This window comes from Schistocerca piceifrons, chromosome 2 (genome assembly GCF_021461385.2).
Source record: "Schistocerca piceifrons isolate TAMUIC-IGC-003096 chromosome 2, iqSchPice1.1, whole genome shotgun sequence".
Taxonomy (NCBI): domain Eukaryota; kingdom Metazoa; phylum Arthropoda; class Insecta; order Orthoptera; family Acrididae; genus Schistocerca; species Schistocerca piceifrons.
In genome coordinates this window covers 719,129,579-719,149,929 of record NC_060139.1, presented here as the reverse complement: position 1 = coordinate 719,149,929, position 20,351 = coordinate 719,129,579, and the positions used below count along the sequence as shown (strand labels likewise).

Sequence of the window (20,351 nt, the reverse complement as noted above, 5' to 3'; positions counted from 1 at the left end):
CTCATTTCTTAATCTACTACATTGATGTTTATCTTACAGCCTCCTTTCAATACACTATCCCCTCTATTCAACTGATCTTCCAGTCCTTATCTGTCTCCGACAGCCTCAAGTCTCAAACATCTATGATGTATACATGCAGACTGAAGCAACAAATGAAAACGTGTACCAAGGCTGGGATTCGAACCTGGGTCTCCTCCTCACTTAACAGATGCGCTAACCACTACTCCACCCAAACACAGTGGCTTTTGCACAAATGCATGGACTACCCTAGCATGCCTCCCTCCTCAATCCAAATTTCCATTCATGTCTCAGAGATCGCTCATTTCCTTCGAAGCTGAGACGCTATTCCTATACAGTTGGAGAGCCTCTGCAATCCCGTTCAAGTTAAGGGGGAATACCAAGTGGGATGAGGCATGAATGGGAATTTGGATTGAGGAGGGAGGCATGCTAGGGTAGTGCATGCAGTTGTGCAAAGCCACTGTGCCAGGTTGGCGTAATGGTTATTGCATCTGCCTAGTGAGCAGGAGAATTAAAATGCCATTGGCAAAACGTCACTTTTTATTTCTTCTGCCTGAACTTTAAATCCCTTTTAAAATTTCTTCTTTGCTTCCTTCATAGCTTGCACATTGTACCACCTCAATGACATGTGGGATAGGTTACAAGTCTGTCTCAGTCAAGTCTCAACTACAGCTTCCTTCTTATGTCCTTTGAATCTTGTAACTCTGCCATTTGGTATTTGTACTAGCTGTAAATAATCTTTTTCTCTCTCTGTTTCATCCCTACTACCTTCAAAGCAGCAAAGAGTGTAGTCATGTCAACACTGACAAAAGCTTTCTCTAAAACTACCAATTATATAAACAGAGGTTTATCTTCCTTCATGCTAATCCTATCTTTTAGAATAAGCCATAGCATCAGTATGACTTCATTTGTTCCTATGTTTCTCCAGAATACACAGTAATCTTCCCTGAAGTTAGCTTCTACCAGTTTATACATTATTCTGTCGCATCAATATTTCGTAACCATGAATTATTAAACTGATAGTTCAGTCGTATTCTTGACATCTGTCAGCACCCGCCTTCTTTGGAACTTCAATCTGAGGATAATTTGTCTGGCTCACGTTTCTTGCACACTACATGGAATAACTTTGTCGTGGCTGGCTCTCATAATGATCTCAGTAATTCTGGGGGAATGTCATCTGCTCCTGGGCCTTATTCCTACTTAGGTTTTTCAGTACTCTGTGAAATTCTTCTTGTAGTATCAGGTCTCCCATTATGAACAAAAAAAGTTTTGAATCACCCCGGTTTTCAGAATTCCTGAAGATAGGCATTAACTGTGGATATTGTATCACAGACACAGTCCCTTTGACTGTTCAGAGATGTCACTAAACCAGCCCAAAGATGTAAACAACCAAGCATGAGCAGCACCTATTAGACGGAGGGGGTGTGACAACTGATAAGTTTCAGTCATTCCACCAGGAAGGAGGTACATGGCTCATGTTGTCTGTAGTTCAACCATGCCTAGACAGTCAACACCATTGTTCAATCATGTCCACATTGTTACTTTGTGCTAGGGAGAGCTCTCAACAAGGGAAATGTCCAGGCATCTCGGAGTGAACCAAAACGATGTTGTTCAGACATGAGGAAACAGGAACTGTTGATGACATATCTCGCTCACGCCATCTAAGGGATACTACTGCAGTGGATGACCCCTACATACAGATTATGGTTGGAGGAACCCCGACAACAATGCCACCATGTTGAATAATGCTTTTCATGCAGCCACAGGACGTCGTGTTATGGCTCAAACTGTGCGCAATAGGCTTTATGGTGCACAACTTCACTCCCGACATCCATGGCGAGGTCCATTTTTGCAACCATGACACCACGCAGCACAGTACAGAATACTTCACACCACCATCCTGATACACATGACACAACTGACTATGAATCTCAGTAGCACTGAATCCACCTGTTCGCAGAAGGTGAATGACAGAACGTACCTCACAAGTGGTGGGTGACACAATAACATTGCCCATTTCAACAAACTAATAAACAAAACAGAGAGCTGACTGACACAATGAGACCTTCAAAGTTTACTTTCCCCACTTCTAACATAAAATAAAGCTACAAGGATTTGTTTCTTTTACTAGCAAGTCAGAGATGCATATATGAATAGCCCTCTCACTATTGTATAACAACTACAAATGTCACAGATTAAATTACCAAAGAATACACTGATAGTCTCTTCGCACAACTGTTGGTGCCTCTCTTTACAATGGATAGATGCTGCAGGACTCTCCAATTTGTTAGCTACATGGATTGTTTCGGCTTGTCTGCAAACTGCAAGTGGTTTTCTGTACAGTACTGCACCTAAACAAGTAAATGTGTCTGTGTTCTTGTTGTATAATCCCTGCTCAATGTGGTGTGGATTGAACCCACAATTTCTTCAGCAGTGTTCACCATGTACACCTGCTGTAGGATGTTGTACATACTAACAATTATGGAGCTTTTCCCCTAGCCATTCTCTATACCACACCTTCGCTTGCTAAATACATATTACAATTTCCTTGGTGCACACCTAAAGCAACATACTTTCGGAAAATATAATCAGTAATTAAAAATGATAATCAACTACAAAAATGTTACTACAGTGCACACTTTCTTCTAGGGTCTACTGTCTTCAATGATGGAAAATCAAGGATGGCCTTGGCAGCCAGAGACAGTGGTTATCTGCATGTGAGTTGAGTTTGCATGAATGAATGTTTGTATGTTGTCTAATTCAAAAGAAGGTCTTTTGGCTGAAAGCTTACTTGCTTAGCAGTCTTTTTGTTGTCCCTGTCTGCGACTCAACACTTCGATTATAGTTTCTACTGTCTTAAAGAGTTATACCAGCAGATGAGAAGTTTCTGTTGTCTTACAGTCCCGTAATTAAGCATTATCAGGGTGATTTCATCTCAAAACATACAGGTCATGTCAACTCGTGTTCTCTGGAAAAAATATATATTACAGCTCTATATCATAAGTATTAAGAAATAAAGTATTTTTGTTTTATCTTAATTTTTGTAAATAGTAGAGCCCTTTGAAAAATGTATATTTTGTAAATAACCCTTATAACTGTGTGTGTAATAGTCCCATACCCCAAGGAGCATAGGGGACAATGCAGGAGAACCGTACCGCTTAAAACAGTAGAGAACACAAAAAATATAACAAATAAACTAAAAGAACTGAGAACCTGGCACATGTTTTGCAATAAAGCTCCGACTTCGTGTGTGTAGTCGACACCCACACACTTACGGGCTTCTGTAACTCACAAATTTAAGATGAAAATATGAAATTTACATTAATTTTCCTACTTAATTTTTTTTCTGATTTGGAAAGTCACAGAACACTATCTTTTCTGTCATATTACCAGATACTACTAACGTAATTATAAACAATATCTGCTCTGTCCCAGCTATCTGTACTATGTAAATATTTATCACTAAAAATGTAAAAAACTGCATTTTTATGAGTTTCTACGAATTATTTACTCGAAAACACCCATCCAAAAACTTTTGAGAACTACACGAAATATTGTTTGGTTAATATGTTAGTAGTCAGTGCAAACACAGTGTGCAATATTTTACCGTGTAAAGTGTTAAAAATTTTTCAACATTCTGCATACTTCACATCACTGAATTTCTAACATAAAATATGCATGTTGGCAACACTGTTTCCAGTGTACTTTTGCATATAACGAACGAGTGAGAACTTGCACATAAACCATTCTGCATCGAGTTTTGGGTTCGGTTTGAACTTTTTGTTAGCTGAAATGTCAATGAGGAAATACAATAGTGAAAGAGTGAGGTGTGTGGGCTATAAAAACACACAGAAGGTGGTGTTTAAGGAAAGCGACAAACACTTCACTATTGTTGGAAATCTGTCAGAGTATTGTAGAAATATCTTGGTGCTCAAGTAACGGTATCAGTATCACATCCATTGTGCAGGAATCGCTACACTCACTACAAGAAGAAATTTAGTGACAACCCACCTGAACAATCACCATCACCCGAATGTGAAACTGGAGAAGACAGTGCAGATGTTTATATTACTGGGCGTGAAGTTGTCAATGTGTTAAATGTTGGCATTTCTGCTACAACCCCTGCTATACCCCCTTGGTAAGAAGCACAAAGGAAAACAGTATGTAAAAAGAAAAGTGGAAGAAATTGAAACAAGTTTTAAATGAGCAACATCTTCAAAACTTTGTGACATGTACAATGTAGCACACTTGGTGCAGAACCTGAAAATTCTGATATGTGCACGAAATGTGATGTGTGGTTTCAATATCTAAATACTGCTATCTCACCAACCATCTATGCTGAGAAGGTACAGTTACTGACACTGATACCAATTAGATACTCCAAGGAGCAGATACAGAAATACATAGCAATTCCTCACATTATTTGATTTCAAAAGCTCATAAAATAAAGAATGAGAAAGATATTTGGGCACACCCAGATTCTTACTGTGGGCATCCATTGCAAGATGATACGCTTCCTGTTGTTCTGAAATATTACCTCAGTTATGACAAAGATTGCAGCAGGCAAAATCCTAACCAGGCTGATCTTATCTCTGTTAGTGAAAATGATGAAAAACGTGAAAAGGTAAAAAATTATATGACAAAACATCAATATGAGAAGCATATCTCCTCATGAAAAAGGAGAACCTGAGTTCAAAAATTGGTTACACAAAATTCTACTCCTTCCGACCAAATGGGCAAATGTCAGCCACTGAAGGAAGTATGTACTGCACTAATTTGAAACTTGCTGGTTTTGCCATAAGTAGTGTCACAGGAAAGGAGTACATAGAGATGGACCTAATGCTTTTGTGTACATGTCAAGAGCCACAAGATAAATGTTGGTTGCAGGAGTGTGCAACATGTACTGGTGCTGAAGTTATGACTGCTGAAGTATTACATTGCCAGGATTGCAGAAGTAAAATCAGTCACATCCCAGAATACTGGCACTTTAGTTCTTCATTTCGACTTTGCTGAGAACTGGTCTGTTGCTTTGCAGAACGAAATTCAAAGTTACCACTGGCACACATCACAGCTATCAATATTCACATGTGTTGCTCACTTCCTTGGAACATCACACTGCTTTTCTATTGTCAATGATGATCTCATTCATGAAAGTGCACATTCATGCTATGCTGTCAACATGATAATTGATGACACTGTCCAGAGGCCATGCATTTCCCAAACAACGTGTATGTGACTGATGGCGCAGCATCTCATTTTAAAAACCACTTTCAGCTTTATGAGCTTGGTCAGCACTGTAGAACAAAAACTAAGACAAAAAATGGATATTTTCAGCAACAGCTCATTGAAAATGTTTGTGTGATGGGATAGGAGGTCTCTGTAAACATCTTGCAACAAGATTTAATCTCCAGCATGAAGCTGTTGATGCTATAAGAGATTCTACTGGACTTGAACACACTGTATCAACATTAGCAACAAACATGAAACCCTTAATTCTAAATGAAAATATATTAAGGGAATTCCACTTAAAAAAGAGAGAAGAATGGTCTGCTATGAAGCCTGTGGTAGGAATTCAATGAAGTCATTACTGGGTTGCGTCCCTGAGCGGCAATACATTGCAAGAACGATTCTCCAAGAAATGCAGCCTGTTACTGTGTGTGAAATGCAAAGATTGCAGTATACATTAGACGACTTTGTAGTGAGCCCCTTCATTTCTTGTGTGTTGACAATCAGTGGTGGGTGGGACAGATAATAAGCGTCCTTCATGAGCTGTAAGATATAACAGTCTCTTTTAAGATTCCTCATGGTCCTGCTAATACTTTCGAATGGCCATCATAAAAAGATCAGTGTGCAGTTCCCATTTCCCCAATTCTGCTCTTGCTAGACAATCCTTGTCTGTGTGCAAATTCAGGTCAGCTACACAAGTTCAATAACAAATAGATGAAAAAGAAAAAAATGAACTCTTTTCAACATTGCAGTGTTAACTATTATATTGCAAGTAATTTTAATTCATGGAAAGTCATGAAGATGTAAAACCATGGCAGAAGACAATAATAATTTGTGAATAATATCATAAAAAGAAAAATGGGTATAAATATTCAACAGCTCATTTTTTTAATAAAATGTTTTTGGACAAAATTACGAATTGTTTCCCACTCACTTATAATGTTGTAAAGTAATTATTTTGATTCAGATATACCAGTTTTGCATGAAATTTACTTAAAATCAGTGATACATTTAAACATTTAAGTGTCCATGATTTTTTGGGCTTGAGAATAGAGCCAGGTGTACCTAAAAATTTTCTCACATTTTGTACAGATAAGTACTGCCAACTTTAATTGTACATTCCCTAAGTACAATCACCAACTAACATACCATGAAATTTTTAGAACATTTAGGATGGCGGTTTTGGAGAAAAAAAATTTCTACATAACCAAAAAATATCAGATTCTTTCATCTTTATTTAAGAATTTCACGCATTAATGTCATAGCTCACAGTTAGTAGTCCTTCCACTTTATCATATCTCAAGACAGTTAACATCCTACGACTATTCATATTTTCAAAACATATTTTTGAAATTTGCAAAATGTTAGAAATTTTCGTAGTTACACAAATATTTGTGTGTGTGTGTGTGTGTGTGTGTGTGTGTGTGTGTGTGTGTGTGTGTCATAGTACTGGGAACAAAGTACTTATTAAAAATGTATTCAGAGCTCTAGCACTTTTGGTTTCTTTATTACAATTTTTCAGTTTTTGCTCACATTATGACATTTTCACAAGTACTCTCATTTGCAGAGGTCTGTAGTATTTTAACAAATCAGCAGAAAATCAAAATGCTGTACTTGTGGAGACGTATCATGTGGAACTTCAGAATACATTTTTTTTCCAGAAAACTTTGAAATAGTGATAAGACACATTCACTCTTGACCTGTACGATTTGAGATGAAATTGCCCATCATCAAATTTCAAAATAGAACTTCTATACACACACGCGTGCATGCACGCGCGCGCTAACACACACTTTTTTAGGTGTGTGTGTGTGTGTGTGTGTGTGTGTGTGTGTGTGTGTGTGTGTAAAAAGGTTATTGTAGGCGAAATGATACTATCTGTTACAATTGCACACAATATTTTCTATTATTTATGCATATGACTAATGCAGAGAATGACAGAGAAGCTCATGTGAGCAGTTGTCTACAATGAGTATGGAGAGTGGTAGCAGAGGAGGGATGGGATTACTTTGGAAACTGGCAATGAAAAGAGAATGCCTCAGAAAAAGTTCACATGAAGAAATGGCAAAAGGGTGTGGGGCGCAACAGTGTCAGGAGAAAACCATAATAATCAAGAGTCTCAAGAATATGAGAAAGGGAGTTAGGAGAAAATTTAAAAAGGCTGTAAAAAGTAATGAGGAGAATAGCAGGATATGAAGCTAAAGGAACAGGAAAAAAGGCAAGGTTGGAAAAGAAATGCCACATGGGTTCAGAGGGACATGAGACTGATATGATAGAACAGTATTGATGTGAAGAATACTTCAAAATTAAGGACTGAGGTGGGGATAGAAACACTGGAATTCTACACTCAAACACATTAGGGAACATTGTATGATAAAAAGGGAAAGCAAGACCAGAGATAAAAAATTGAAGGTAGTGGAGAATGTAACAGAAAAAAATTACGTTCAAAAGACTCAAGAGGCCATGAATGAAAGTGATGATTACATAAGAATTAAAAATGAGGATGGAGGTAGCAAATGAACTATAAAACTGAAACAGCATGTGGAACGAGAGGATGGGAGGTATATAAGTCTGATAAGGGAGACAGGGAAAAGAGGGGGGGCTAAGCAGGGAGGGGAGGAGGGTTTAGACAAAGGGAATTAGGAAGACTAAGTGCAGATGATCATGATCTGTGGGTAAGCGCGCTAAAAAGCAAGGTCATCAGCACCCTTATGTGAATGATATACAGATGAGTGTGGAGAAAATCTATTAAATAATAATAATAATAATAATAATAATAATAAATAGGAAAGCAATGTTGCATTCACACAGAAGACTTGAAATGACAACTGTGATAAGGGGGGCACAGAATAGCCCTCAACAAATGTCTGACAAAACACGGCAGAATAACTAGATAGAATCAAGAATAAAATCCCGGCGGCTTGGATGAGGTTAAAAAAGAGGCAGGTGACTAAGGCTTTAGCTGGATGGCTTAGAAATATGGGTGACCAAGTCACTTTATGGCACATTAAAAACTCACACTACTACTCCTGTGGTTTTGGACATCAATGATCAATGTCGTGTCTCCCCCCCCCCCCCCCCCCCCCCCCACCACCACCACCTGTAGCAACTCAAGGCACTCCCTTCTGTGGATCCCAAAGGGCCGCACTGCCCATGGACGATGATGGAACAGTCGTTCCAGTGGTGGCTGCACAACAGGGATGGATGGCAGTGATTTTCGAATGGACAAAGTTCCGTATGCTTGGCATACCACTAGGAGAAGGCATCTATTAGACAACAGGGGCTAACTAGCCTCTGCACACAGGTTAGCAACTGGATTCATCCAATAAGCCCCTGTTGACAGTCTAACACCCTCATGGTGTACTGCATCCTGAGGTACAAGGGCCTTGCTGATCCATAAACCTGGCATCCATATTCAAGCTGGGTTTGCACAGAGGCCCTATAAAATTGGAGCAGCCATGCCATATTGGCTCCCCAAGATCTATGATTGAGACATCTGAGTAGTTGTTTTTTAAGATGCCATTTTAACCTCTCATCAAAAGTGAGACCCAGATATTTCACCTTTTCCTTACAAGTGAAAACAGAAGCCTCCAGTGTTAAAACAGTTAAATTAAGAAGAGAGTGGGAGCAATTAAAATTAACACAAACAGTTTTCTCCTATGAAAATTTAAAAACTGTGGTATTAGAGCATTCCTTCAACTGCCTGAGCATCAAGTGCAATTGAGGACCTCAGCACAAAAAGGAGATAACACTTCTTTTCCTGTAACATTCACCAGGTCCTATAAGCTTTAGTATCTTATCTGATAATCACCTCGGTGGGAGAAATGGATAAATACTGAAGATATCCCTATTTTGCACTGAACATATATGGTCCAGTCAACATTAATGAGACCATGTTAGGCTTCTGAAATGCAAAATGAAAGGTATCCCCTTTTTGCACTGAGGCCTTCAACTGGTGAGTAGCTCTTGCAAAGTTGAAGGATGCACAGAAGATTGAGAAGTTGTTCACAAACAAGTAACACAGCATAGGACGCTGTACTGTGGACATAATACTGTTGATTGCAATGGCTAATGTCATGACACCTAAAACACTCTGTTGAGGGACACCATTCTCCTACCTCAAATGATGATCATTTGACAGGTCATTCCCAACACTGTATCGAAAATACATGTCTGAGAGGAAGCACTATATGAAAGTGGGTAGGCAGCCATGGAGCTCCACTGATAGAGCTGCAGCAAAATATAATACCCCCAGGTAGTACTGTAGGCCTTTTCCAAATCAAAGAAGACACTGATAATGTGTTGCCTATGGAGGAAAGCTTGCTGAATTGCTGCTTCAAGTTGACGTAGTTTACCAAGTGGCTTCAAGTTGACGTAGTTTACCAAGTGTGGAGTGATACCTCCTGAACCCGCAACAGGAGTGACATAGCACGGAGCTGGATTTGAGAAACCACGATAGGTGCTGGTTGAGCATACACTTCAGTGTGCTTTCCTGTGCAGCTTTTCAGACTAATGCTACGATAACTACCAGTGTTAGCCCAATCCTCTGTTAGTTTTAAAATCAGGATTAAAACTGATTCTTTCCATGAGCTGGGAAAGTCTCCTGTCCTCCAAATTTCATTAAAGAGCTCCAATTTTATTAAAGAGCTGAGGGTGGACCTACTTTGACCATGTGTGTAACTAGTTCTACATGCTGTATGTTATCAGATCATGACAGGGTGTAGTATCACAAGTTACTCACAATGCGAAATCTAACTCCCACAGAGAGAAAGGCTGGTTGTATTCCTCAATGTTGGAGGGATGGAAATCAAAACCAATCCTTTCCTGTCTCTCCTGATAATGAAGCGGAGCTGGACCCAGGCTAGAATCTGCCATAACGGTTTTATAGAATTGATCCATTACCTGAGCGTCTCTCAGCAATCTTAGGAGATAGCCCAGCTCTCATACAGCTGCTACTGCCAGTCATGAGTTTCATCTTGAGATCCTCCTGATGGCTTCCCACATCTTAGGTGCTGATGTGGATCTATGGATCATGAATGCTTACCACACCAATGCTTAACTATCTGGAATTATTCTCCTCACCTTTGCCTGCACCATTCAAAATGTTGCAAGATTTGTATCTGTAGGGCACAGATTGAATCTCTGCACAGCCACCCTCCTGTTCCGGATTGCAGAACGATGCTCTGCATTCCACCAAGGCACAGGCTTTCTCCTAGACGTTCTCATTGATGTCAGGATGGATGCACCAGCCATTTTGAGAATCACAGCAGTAATGTGATCAACCCAGTCCTGGATGTTGTCACACTGCTCTAAAACAGCTAACTGCCCTTTAAAGCATCCAGTTAGCCTCTCTGAATGGCCATCTCACCAGCTTCCTCTAGGGATCTGCACCATCGGACAGATGGATCCACATATGGTAGTGGTCACTACCAAGGAGGTCATCGTCCACTTCCCAGTGAGCAGTGTCTGCAAGGGCAGGCATGCAGGAGGAGAGGTTTCTGGTCATACATGCAGGAGGAGAGGTTTCTGGTCATAGACAAATTTGGAACTGTGCTAAAATGCATAGCTTGACCCTTGTTCATCAAAAGTCTGTCATTTGTGTCAGATCCTCAAGTATCTGACCTTTGGGGAAAGAGGTGTTAGTTCCCCATAGAGCAGTGTGTGTCTTCTAAAAGTAGAAAGGGATGACTTAGTTCATCGAGAAGATATGCGAGAACCTCACTGTCAACGGACTCGTGGGACGGTAGATACACAGAGCACACCGTGGGCCACACAACATGCGCCACTATCAGAACAGCAATCACTTGTAGCACTATGGTTAAGGGCACAGGTGAAGAGTGGAATATATCCTCGACTGACACTGCTACCCCACCTTTCACCCTGTCACCAATAAGATTATCTTTTGTGTAGAGGTGATAGCCTCCAAGTACATGTGCATCAATCTGTTTAAAATGACTTTTGGAGACAGAGACAAAAAGATCTGTGCTGTATGAGGAGTCTCAGTTCCTCCAGATGAGTCCTCTATACATTCGTATTCCACGATAGCATGGGAGCCATTTCAGTTGTGTGGTTTAGATTTATCCTATCCCTGTACTGGGCTGGTGAGGCACTTGTGGAGTGAGGGGGAGTGGAGGGTTTGCCTATGCCCAGTGCCAAAGCATTGAAATCCATGATGCCTTCCTCATCAGTCAGACATATCAGAATGATGTCTGATGGCACCTGGGACAGCCTTTGATTCAAATGTTGTAACTGTTTCCCTGTTCCCTTTCGCTTCGAGGTTGATGGAAAGTGGATTTTGGCATGCATTCTGCTTTTGGAATGCCTTCTCAATACTCACTTCAAAAACATTCCTGGTCTCATCTGTCGAAGGAGCCTAGATCGCTATGTCTTTACTCACTTTGTTTGGTATGTACAGGTGCAAGTACACATGCTAGTGGTGCACTGGAATTGTCTTCATTGAAGTGTTCACCTTGGGAACATGTTTCCGCACCATGGAAGCATATGAACCAGCAAAAAGAGGGGATTTTTTACACTTGATATTCCTTTTTGGCTTCTGCGTAGGTAATCCACTTGGTGACTTGTATTTCCTGAATTTTGCATTCCTCAGCAAAAACAGCACAGTCTTGGCTCCAGACAGGAGATGGGCAGGCAGTACAGGATTCATGGGCTGCCTTTCCACACCTCACACAGGTTGCTTCACTTCTCTAACTCAGTGTGTATGGCCAAAACACTGGAATTGTAGCACAACATAGGTTCAGGTACGTAAGTCAGATGAAACGTGCCACAATGTATTCAGACAGTTTTGGAGAATTGATGGTGAAAAAGCTTCAATTCAATTATTCAATTATTCCTTTCTGTCCTCCAGTGCACATCTACTATACACTGCAATACCAATTCTTGTTTTGCACATCCACTATACCCTGTGATACCAATTCTTGTTTAAGTTCTGAGATGACTATGACCATAATTTCACAGCGTGTGACCACACTCTTGCTTGAATTGAGGGAGTTATACAATGCAACAATTAAGCCACAGTTACTCAATTTTCCTGACTTCCTAAGAAGTTCCACTTGCTTTGCCCCATTAGTTTCGGCCAATAAGGACATTTCTAACTGACGACTACATTACAGATTGTTCACCACAACAGTAGAAATTCCATTACCACCAGTACTGTAAAGTCTTCCAGACTTATTTTAAAAGCTCTCATAGAATAAACATGTATTATATAAAAAAAAACACTCCAAGAACACACACAACATTATGAGAATCTTATCTCTTGCAGACTAACACCTCTAAACCATTGTCTACAGCATGCCTTCCCATATCAAGGATACAAACAACTTCCTTTGTTGCCTCTCAGTCATCCTCATCCCTTCAACCATCTGGATCCCTGCTAGTCACTGTTGAACATTTCCCTGAACATCCACCATACCCATAACCCTGCCTTTGTCAAACACTACCTCACTCTATGTTTTACAGGCTCCAAACCCACAACCTCATTCTTTAAACGCCCGGCCAACTACACCCTTACTCATAACTTCTTCTCCTTCACTGGAGAGCTATAAAAAGAAACCCATGACCACAACCATGGGCACCCACATACAACTTCCTACAACATCCTGTTTATGGGTTATCTAAAGGAAACATTCCCAGTCACTCAACATCCTAAAAACCCTGCCTAGTTCAGATATGTCAGTAATATCTTCTGATCTGGCTTTCATTCCTCTACAGCCTCAACACCTTCTTTTCCTACTTGCTTCGATTGGTCCTCCTCAACACAGTATGCTATCATCCTGGACATTTAGTGCCCTCGCTCCCACAACTACATCAAAATTGCTGTCCAGATCAAGCTCTCTAACCACCAACAGTGCCTCCATTTTTCCATACTAAGAAATCTCTACGGCAGAGTGCAGCCACAGAACAATGGCACATCTGCAGTGATGAGCCTTGCCCAGTATGCTTAAGTTTATATAAAAGCCTTCACAGACAGTCATTACCCTCTAAATCTAGTCTACAAACACACCTCCCATACAAAATCAACACATCACCTTAATTCTCCAACTACCCTCATGAAACACCTTCAAATGAACAGCTTCCATATCACCTAGCATCATCCAGAATTGAAACAACTAACCATGCCTTTCACCAAGGCTTCATCTGTGTGCCATTGTGCCTAGAAATGAGGAATCATACCTACCCCACAGAAATACTATTCTGATCCATCCTTATGTCACTTGTTTGTAACAGAGCATGGTACAACAAACCTACTTGGTCTTATACCACTCCTGATGCCAATTTTTTTATTTGATCACGTACAACTGTTATAAAAAATAGCTAATTCTTATTCATGCTATATTTCATTAAAATTTATTATTAATAGGCTAGGTTTCCAGACTAATGGTGATAATACATTTGGTTCTCACGAAAATATTTTGTTTAAAGAGTTATTAGTAATTGATTATACATGCGAACCAGGTCCTATGAACAAATAGATGTTTATTCCTAAATTAATACACACAGAAGCACCAAAGAAACTGGTACAGGCATGCTTATTGAAATACAGAGATATGTAAACAGGCAGAAAACAGTGCTGCAGTCAGCAACGCCTATATAAAGGCCTTCAAAGACAGGCATTACCCTCTAAATCTAGTCTACAAACACACCTCCCATACAAAATCAACACATCACCTTAATTCTCCAACAACTGCCTGGTGCAGTTGGCAGGTCGGTTACAGCTGCTACAATGGCAAGTTATCAAGATTTAAGTGAGTTTGAATGGGGTGTTATAGTCGGCACACAAGTGATGGGACACATCATCTCCAAGGTAGTGATGAAATGGAGATTTTCCCGTACAACCATTTGACGAGTGTACCGTATATATCAGAAATCCGGAAAAAAATCAAATCTCCGACATCAGTGTGGCCGGAAAAAGAACCTGCAAGAATGAGACCAAAGATGACTGAAGAGAATTATGCAATGTGACAGAAGCGCAAACCTTCCGCAAATTACTGCAGATTTCAATGCTGTGCCATCAACAAGTGTCGGCATGCGAACCACTCAACAAAGCAACGTCGATATGGGCTTTCAGAGCTGAAGGCCCACTCGTGCACCTCGTGTACCCGTGATGACTGCACGACACAAAGCTTTACACCTTGCTTGGGCCCGTCAGCACCGAAATTGGACTGTTGGTGACTGGAAACATGTCGCCTGGTCGGGCGAGTCTCATTCAAATTGTATCAAATGTATGGACGTGTATGGGTATGGGTATGGAGACAACCTCATGAATCCATGGACCCTGCATGTCAGCTGGGGACCTTTGAAGCTGGTGGAGGCTCTGTAATGGTGTGGGGCACGTGGAGTTGGAGTGATATGGGACCCCTGATACATCTAGATATGACCGACAGGTGACATATATGTAAGCATCCTGTCTGATCACCTACAGCCATTTATGTCCATTGTGCATTCCAACAGACTTGAGCAATTCTAGCAGGACAATGCGACACCTGACACGTCCAGAATTGCTACAGAGCGGCTTGAGGGACACTCTTCCGAGTTTAAACACTTCTGTTGGCCACATGATTATTACTGAGCATTTCTGGGATGCCTTGCAACATGCTGTTCAGAAGTGATCTCTACCCCCTCGTACTCTTACGGATTTAAGGAGAGCCCTGTGGGATTCGTGGTGTCAACTCTCTCCAGCACTATTTCAGACATTAGTCGAGTCCATGCCACTTTGCGCTGCAGCACTTCTGTGTGCTCGCAGGGATCCTACACAATATTAGGCAGTTGTACCAGTTTCTTTGACTCTTCAGCATACTTTATTTGAAAGCCCTCATTCCACACTTTTCAAGAGATCTTTTAGTTTTTTTTTCAAAAAAATTCATATTTCAAAAGTTATTCATATTCAAAACTTTCATGTCCTCAAATTTCAAATTGTGATTATTTTGAGAATTCAAATTCAGTGCCATGGTTTTGCAGCCCAAAACTTTTTGATTCAAAAAATTCCTGCTTATATTAAAATATCTTTATAACTTGTTAATTGCTCAAATTAGAAAATTTCACTTTCTCAAAACATTTTGACAGACTTTGGTAATCCCAGAATACCTTAAAAATTAACCTCATAAAGTAGTACCCATTATTTTTGCTATTGTTTTAGTTACACCCATCTTAGAAGGAGACCACATGACAATCAGATTGTTTGAATTTTTACTACTTGGTACATGAAGTTCACAACGGAAATATCAATCCCCTAAAGCAATTTGATGCAACTCACAAATCCTCAAGAAAATCAATTTTGAATTTTTCCGAGCATCATTACATAGCTAAATCTAGTTTAATTTTTCCATGGGCCATGTGGCATGCATGTTCTATAAGCATTTCCATGAAGTGTAGAGAAAAATATAATTTTTAAAGAGTGGTTTTAACACTGATATTTTATAAAAGATCAGCATCCAATTAAGAATGTGTATTTGCAATGAATAGTGTGTGATATGTAGTTAGAAATATTGCTACCTGGATGTTTCATAATAAATAACAAGTATATATGTGTTAATTAGCATATATTTGATGAACTTCATATTTAAATGATATAGTTAATCAAACTAAATGGAACAAAATGAAAAAATACTAATAATGACCATAAAAATACATGAACCAGCAATTACGTCTCAAGTGTTACAAGCCTTCTCCCCACCCCCTTCTAGCAGCACATGTGGGGACAAGTGAAGTGAACAGATTGTCAATCAGACATACATGCACTGTTACAGTGACTGCTTGAAGGCTGGTTGTGGGGGAGAGGATGGAGAGTGGTGGTGTTGTTTACAAAAATAGCCACTCTTTCTTTAGCTTTGTCTCCCCCAAGCTCGTTCTTTTTGTAGAGTGTAGCCATGTAACTCAGGTCTGTCAGAGATTTTAAAATGTGTCTCCTGAAGAATGAGAAGCAGTAGTCTACCCTGAGCTAATAGACATTGTTCCTCCACATGTATCCTGAACCCATTCAAATTCCACTGAAGTGTGGAAGCCATCTTAACTGTGAGGTTCTTTTCACTTTTGCCCTGTTAACTTCTGTGGTGGTGGTGGTGGTGGTGGTGGTGGTGGTGGTGGTGGTGGTGGGGGGGGGATGGTTACTTGAGGGACTCCCTGTTTCCTGCAGATAGATGTCAATGTCTATGCCATCAGCAGCTGCATGATGCGATGGCTTCGGACTGGAACATTTGGCCTGTTGTTTTTCATCCCCACATTGGTTTCTTTGGTTTTGGGGGACAGCTGTTTTAACAAAAATATGTTTCATGTTCTCTTCTCCTGTCTGCTGTGGGGCTTTTTTTATTCTTGCTGACAAAGTTCAGCTGCAACCACTAATTTGAGTGTAGGAAATCTCAGTTTTTCAACTTTCTGTGTAGATTTCCAGCTACCTTTACAACTGCAAGTAGATGTGCTCTGCTCAGCTGTCAGCTTCTTGGTGTCAACATTAGTTTTCTGTGCTTTATCCAACAATAAACAAAGTCACACAGCTAGTATCAGCAGTAGATATTAAAAGTCACAAACTATGTACACACAGTGCATAAAATTCCTTGGTGTCCAGATGGCTAACAAGTTATAATGGCATTAATGACAAAAATAAATTAATGAAAAAGCTCAATTAAGTATTATGTTAACATGTGGACAAGGGTGTTGCCTTATATTGCATATTTTCACTCTCTAATGTTGCAATGGAATTATGTTCTAGAACAATGTGTAAAGTAGATAACCACACATATTGTAGAGGAATATTTAAAAGTTCTTGAATTTCTATCTCTCACTCTGAATTACATTTATGCCTTAATGGCTTTTATTGTTGACAATAAATAAAATTACTGTTGAACTGTGCTCTACACTGCTAGAATACAATACACAAAAATAATTTTCATTTAGACTTTGGCTTCTTGTCTAGGGTTCAGAATGGACTTAATTTGTCTAGTGGAAATGTATTCAAACATCTCCAATTCAACATAATGAAAGGAATTGTTAATCCTTACCAGTTTAAAACACAATTAAAAACATGCCTCAATGACCATTCCTTGCACAAATTACCTGATTATTTAGCTTCAAGGATTGTAAATTCCTGCTAGCTGTACAGTAAGTAGCAATGTTCATTATTACGCTGCATGGCAAGTAGCAGTGTATTGCAAATAGGCCTCTGTTGTTGCAGGTGTTGAAAACTATTTTGTTTGAAAAAAAATATATATATATATATATATATATATATATATATATATATATATATATATATATATATATATATAATAGAGGGAAACATTCCACGTGGGAAAAATATATCTAAAAAGAAAGATGATGAAACTTACCAAACAAAAGCGCTGGCAGGTCGATAGACACACAAACAAACACAAACATACATACAAAATTCTAGCTTTCGCAACCAATGGTTGCCTCGTCAGGAAAGAGGGAAGGAGAAGGAAAGACAAAAGGATATGGGTTTTAAGGGAGAGGGTAAGGAGTCATTCCAATCCCGGGAGCGGAAAGACTTACCTTAGGGGGAAAAAAGGACACACATACATATCCATCCACACATACACAGACACAAGCAGACATTTGTAAAGGCAAAGAGTTTGGGCATTTTTTGGGCAGAGATGTCAGTCGGGGCGGATGTACAGAGGCAAAGATGAAGTTGAAAGACAGGTGAGGTATGAGCGGCGGCAAATTGAAATTAGAAATTAGCAGAGATTGAGGCCTGGCGGATAGCGAGAAGAAAGGATATGCTGAAGGGCAAGTTCCCATCTCCGGAGTTCTGACAGGTTGGTGTTAGTGGGAAGTATCCAGATAACCCGGACGGTGTAACACTGTGCCAAGATGTGCTGGCCGTGCACCAAGGCATGTTTAGCCACAGGGTGATCCTCATTACCAACAAACACTGTCTGCCTGTGTCCATTCATGCGAATGGACAGTTTGTTGCTGGTCATTCCCACATAGAACGCTTCACAGTGTAGGCAGGTCAGTTGGTAAATCACGTGGGTGCTTTCACACGTGGCTCTGCCTTTGATCGTGTACACCTTCCGGGTTACAGGACTGGAATAGGTGGTGGTGGGAGGGTGCATGGGACAGGTTTTACACCGGGGGCGGTTACAGGGGTAGGAGCCAGAGGGTAGGGAAGGTGGTTTGGGGATTTCATAGGGATGAACTAAGAGGTTGCGAAGGTTAGGTGGACGGCGGAAAGACACTCTTGGTGGAGTGGGGAGGATTTCCGCCGTCCACCTAACCTTCGCAACCTCTTAGTTCATCCCTATTTCAACTCCAAAACCAAAGAATTTTGTTTGCTCTGGACTGTGCGAATTCATTTTCTCTTTGTGATTCTGGTGTGTGTTTCCACGGCTTTTGTATTTCATACTGTTAGTTTTATGTTTCACTGTCTTTCAGACATGTCTGAAATAACAGATATCATTGGTGATCTTGCAGCTCTCAAAGAATGAAATTACAATGAAACCCAGACCATTAGCTGCTTACAGGTGTTGATAAACATCAACGGGAACAGTTGAAAATGTGTGCCCCAACTGGGACTCGAACCCAGGATCTCCTGCTTACATGGCAGACGCTCTGTCCAACTGAGCCATCAAGGACACAGAGGTTAGTGCAACTGCAGGGACATATCTCTGGCACGCTACCCGTGAGACCCACATTTCCAACTTTCTGTCCATACACTAGACTTGTAGTGCCCCTGCCCACTATACTCATTACTCGATACAGTCAATCTACCAATACTCATTAGAGTTTGAGCAGATACCATCTTCATACAGATAAGGTTTACCAGCCAATGATCTTCTTCAGTGTGAATGCACTCACATTGCTCAAACTCTTACAGGAATCGGTAGATTGACTGCTGTGAGTAATGAGTACAGTGGACAGGGGCACTACAAATGTAGTGTGTGGACAGTAAGTTGGAAATGAGGGTCTCACTGGGAGCATGCCAGAGATAAGTCCCTGCAATCACACTATCCTCTGTGTCCTCGATGGCTCAGTCAGATAGAGCATCTGTCACAAAAGCGGGAGATCCCGGGTTCGAGTCCCGGTTGGGGCACACATTTTCAACTGTCCCCATTGATATTAATCAACACCTGTAAGCAGCTAATAGTCTGGATTTCATTGTAAAATCTAAAAAGTTCAAAGCTCTTAAAACAATATCTGAGCCTTTCCATGCACTATTGTGTTCCCATCTATGAACTTCAAAGACAATTTGGCTTAATCTTTACAGTGTCATAACTCCAACATTTCTTCACACGAATGATTGTAAAGAAAATCAATTAGAAAGCACTTACCCTGAATGGCAAGCTCCCCCGTTTGTCCTTCTGTTCATACATAAATCTGACAAATCCAGTCATGGGCCTTTTTGGTTTACCCATTTCTTGCATTTTCTAAAAATTGTTACAAAGGAAGAACTATTACAATTTTACATTATTTGACATTTACAATACAGACTTGTTCTGAGGTATAAACAGTATAATATAGCAATTAAAATTTAAAAATATGTCTAAGTTATTTTTTACAGCCAACTGATGAAGATATTACACCACATTTCAGTGAAATTGCCAGTTTCAGAAAAATTGTATTGTTACACTGAGAAAGTCTGTAAAAAAACTTTGAAACTGAGACAATTGGTCTCCAATAACTACAGCAACATTCACGGCACTTCAAAGAAAATTTTTATAGCCAAAATCGGGTTCAAAACTGATTTTTTTGACCAATTTCAACAGTTAAGATTGTCATCTTCAGATCTTTAAAAACTTTCTTGGCTGTACATTGTGTTAATCACTCAGGCCACGTTAACATTTTAGTGGAGAGATATTACACATTCAACACAAGTTCGTCAAAATTAAAATTACAAACAGGTTTGTCACAAATAAAAATAGACACAGCTAAAATGCACCTTGTGGAACTTGGCATTTCTACAGGTTTTGAACATAATAATGGCTATTAAATTTTTTTTTGAAGCACATACATATCATCCCTTCTCATTTCTCATTATGAGAAACTTCAATTCACAGTGCCATCTAAGGGAGCTATCTACATTACTTACATCTTAATCCCAGCAGAATTAGCAATACTGAAGAACCTGTCAC

At 40.0% G+C, this 20,351-nt stretch overlaps 1 protein-coding gene and 1 non-coding gene across 3 annotated transcripts in view; both read right to left on the bottom strand.

The window, feature by feature from the left end:
- LOC124777184 (transcription factor A, mitochondrial) overlaps positions 1-20,351 on the bottom strand; it is a 103,918-nt gene that overhangs the window by 43,272 nt on the left and 40,295 nt on the right. For both annotated transcript variants that reach the window (XM_047252498.1, XM_047252497.1), the window contains exon 4: positions 19,551-19,646. In XM_047252498.1, coding sequence (XP_047108454.1) covers positions 19,551-19,646 — 96 coding nt within the window. The remainder of the gene's footprint in view (positions 1-19,550; positions 19,647-20,351) is intronic.
- Positions 18,781-18,854, bottom strand: Trnat-ugu. Its single transcript has one exon. It is a non-coding gene; the product is annotated as a tRNA-Thr (tRNA).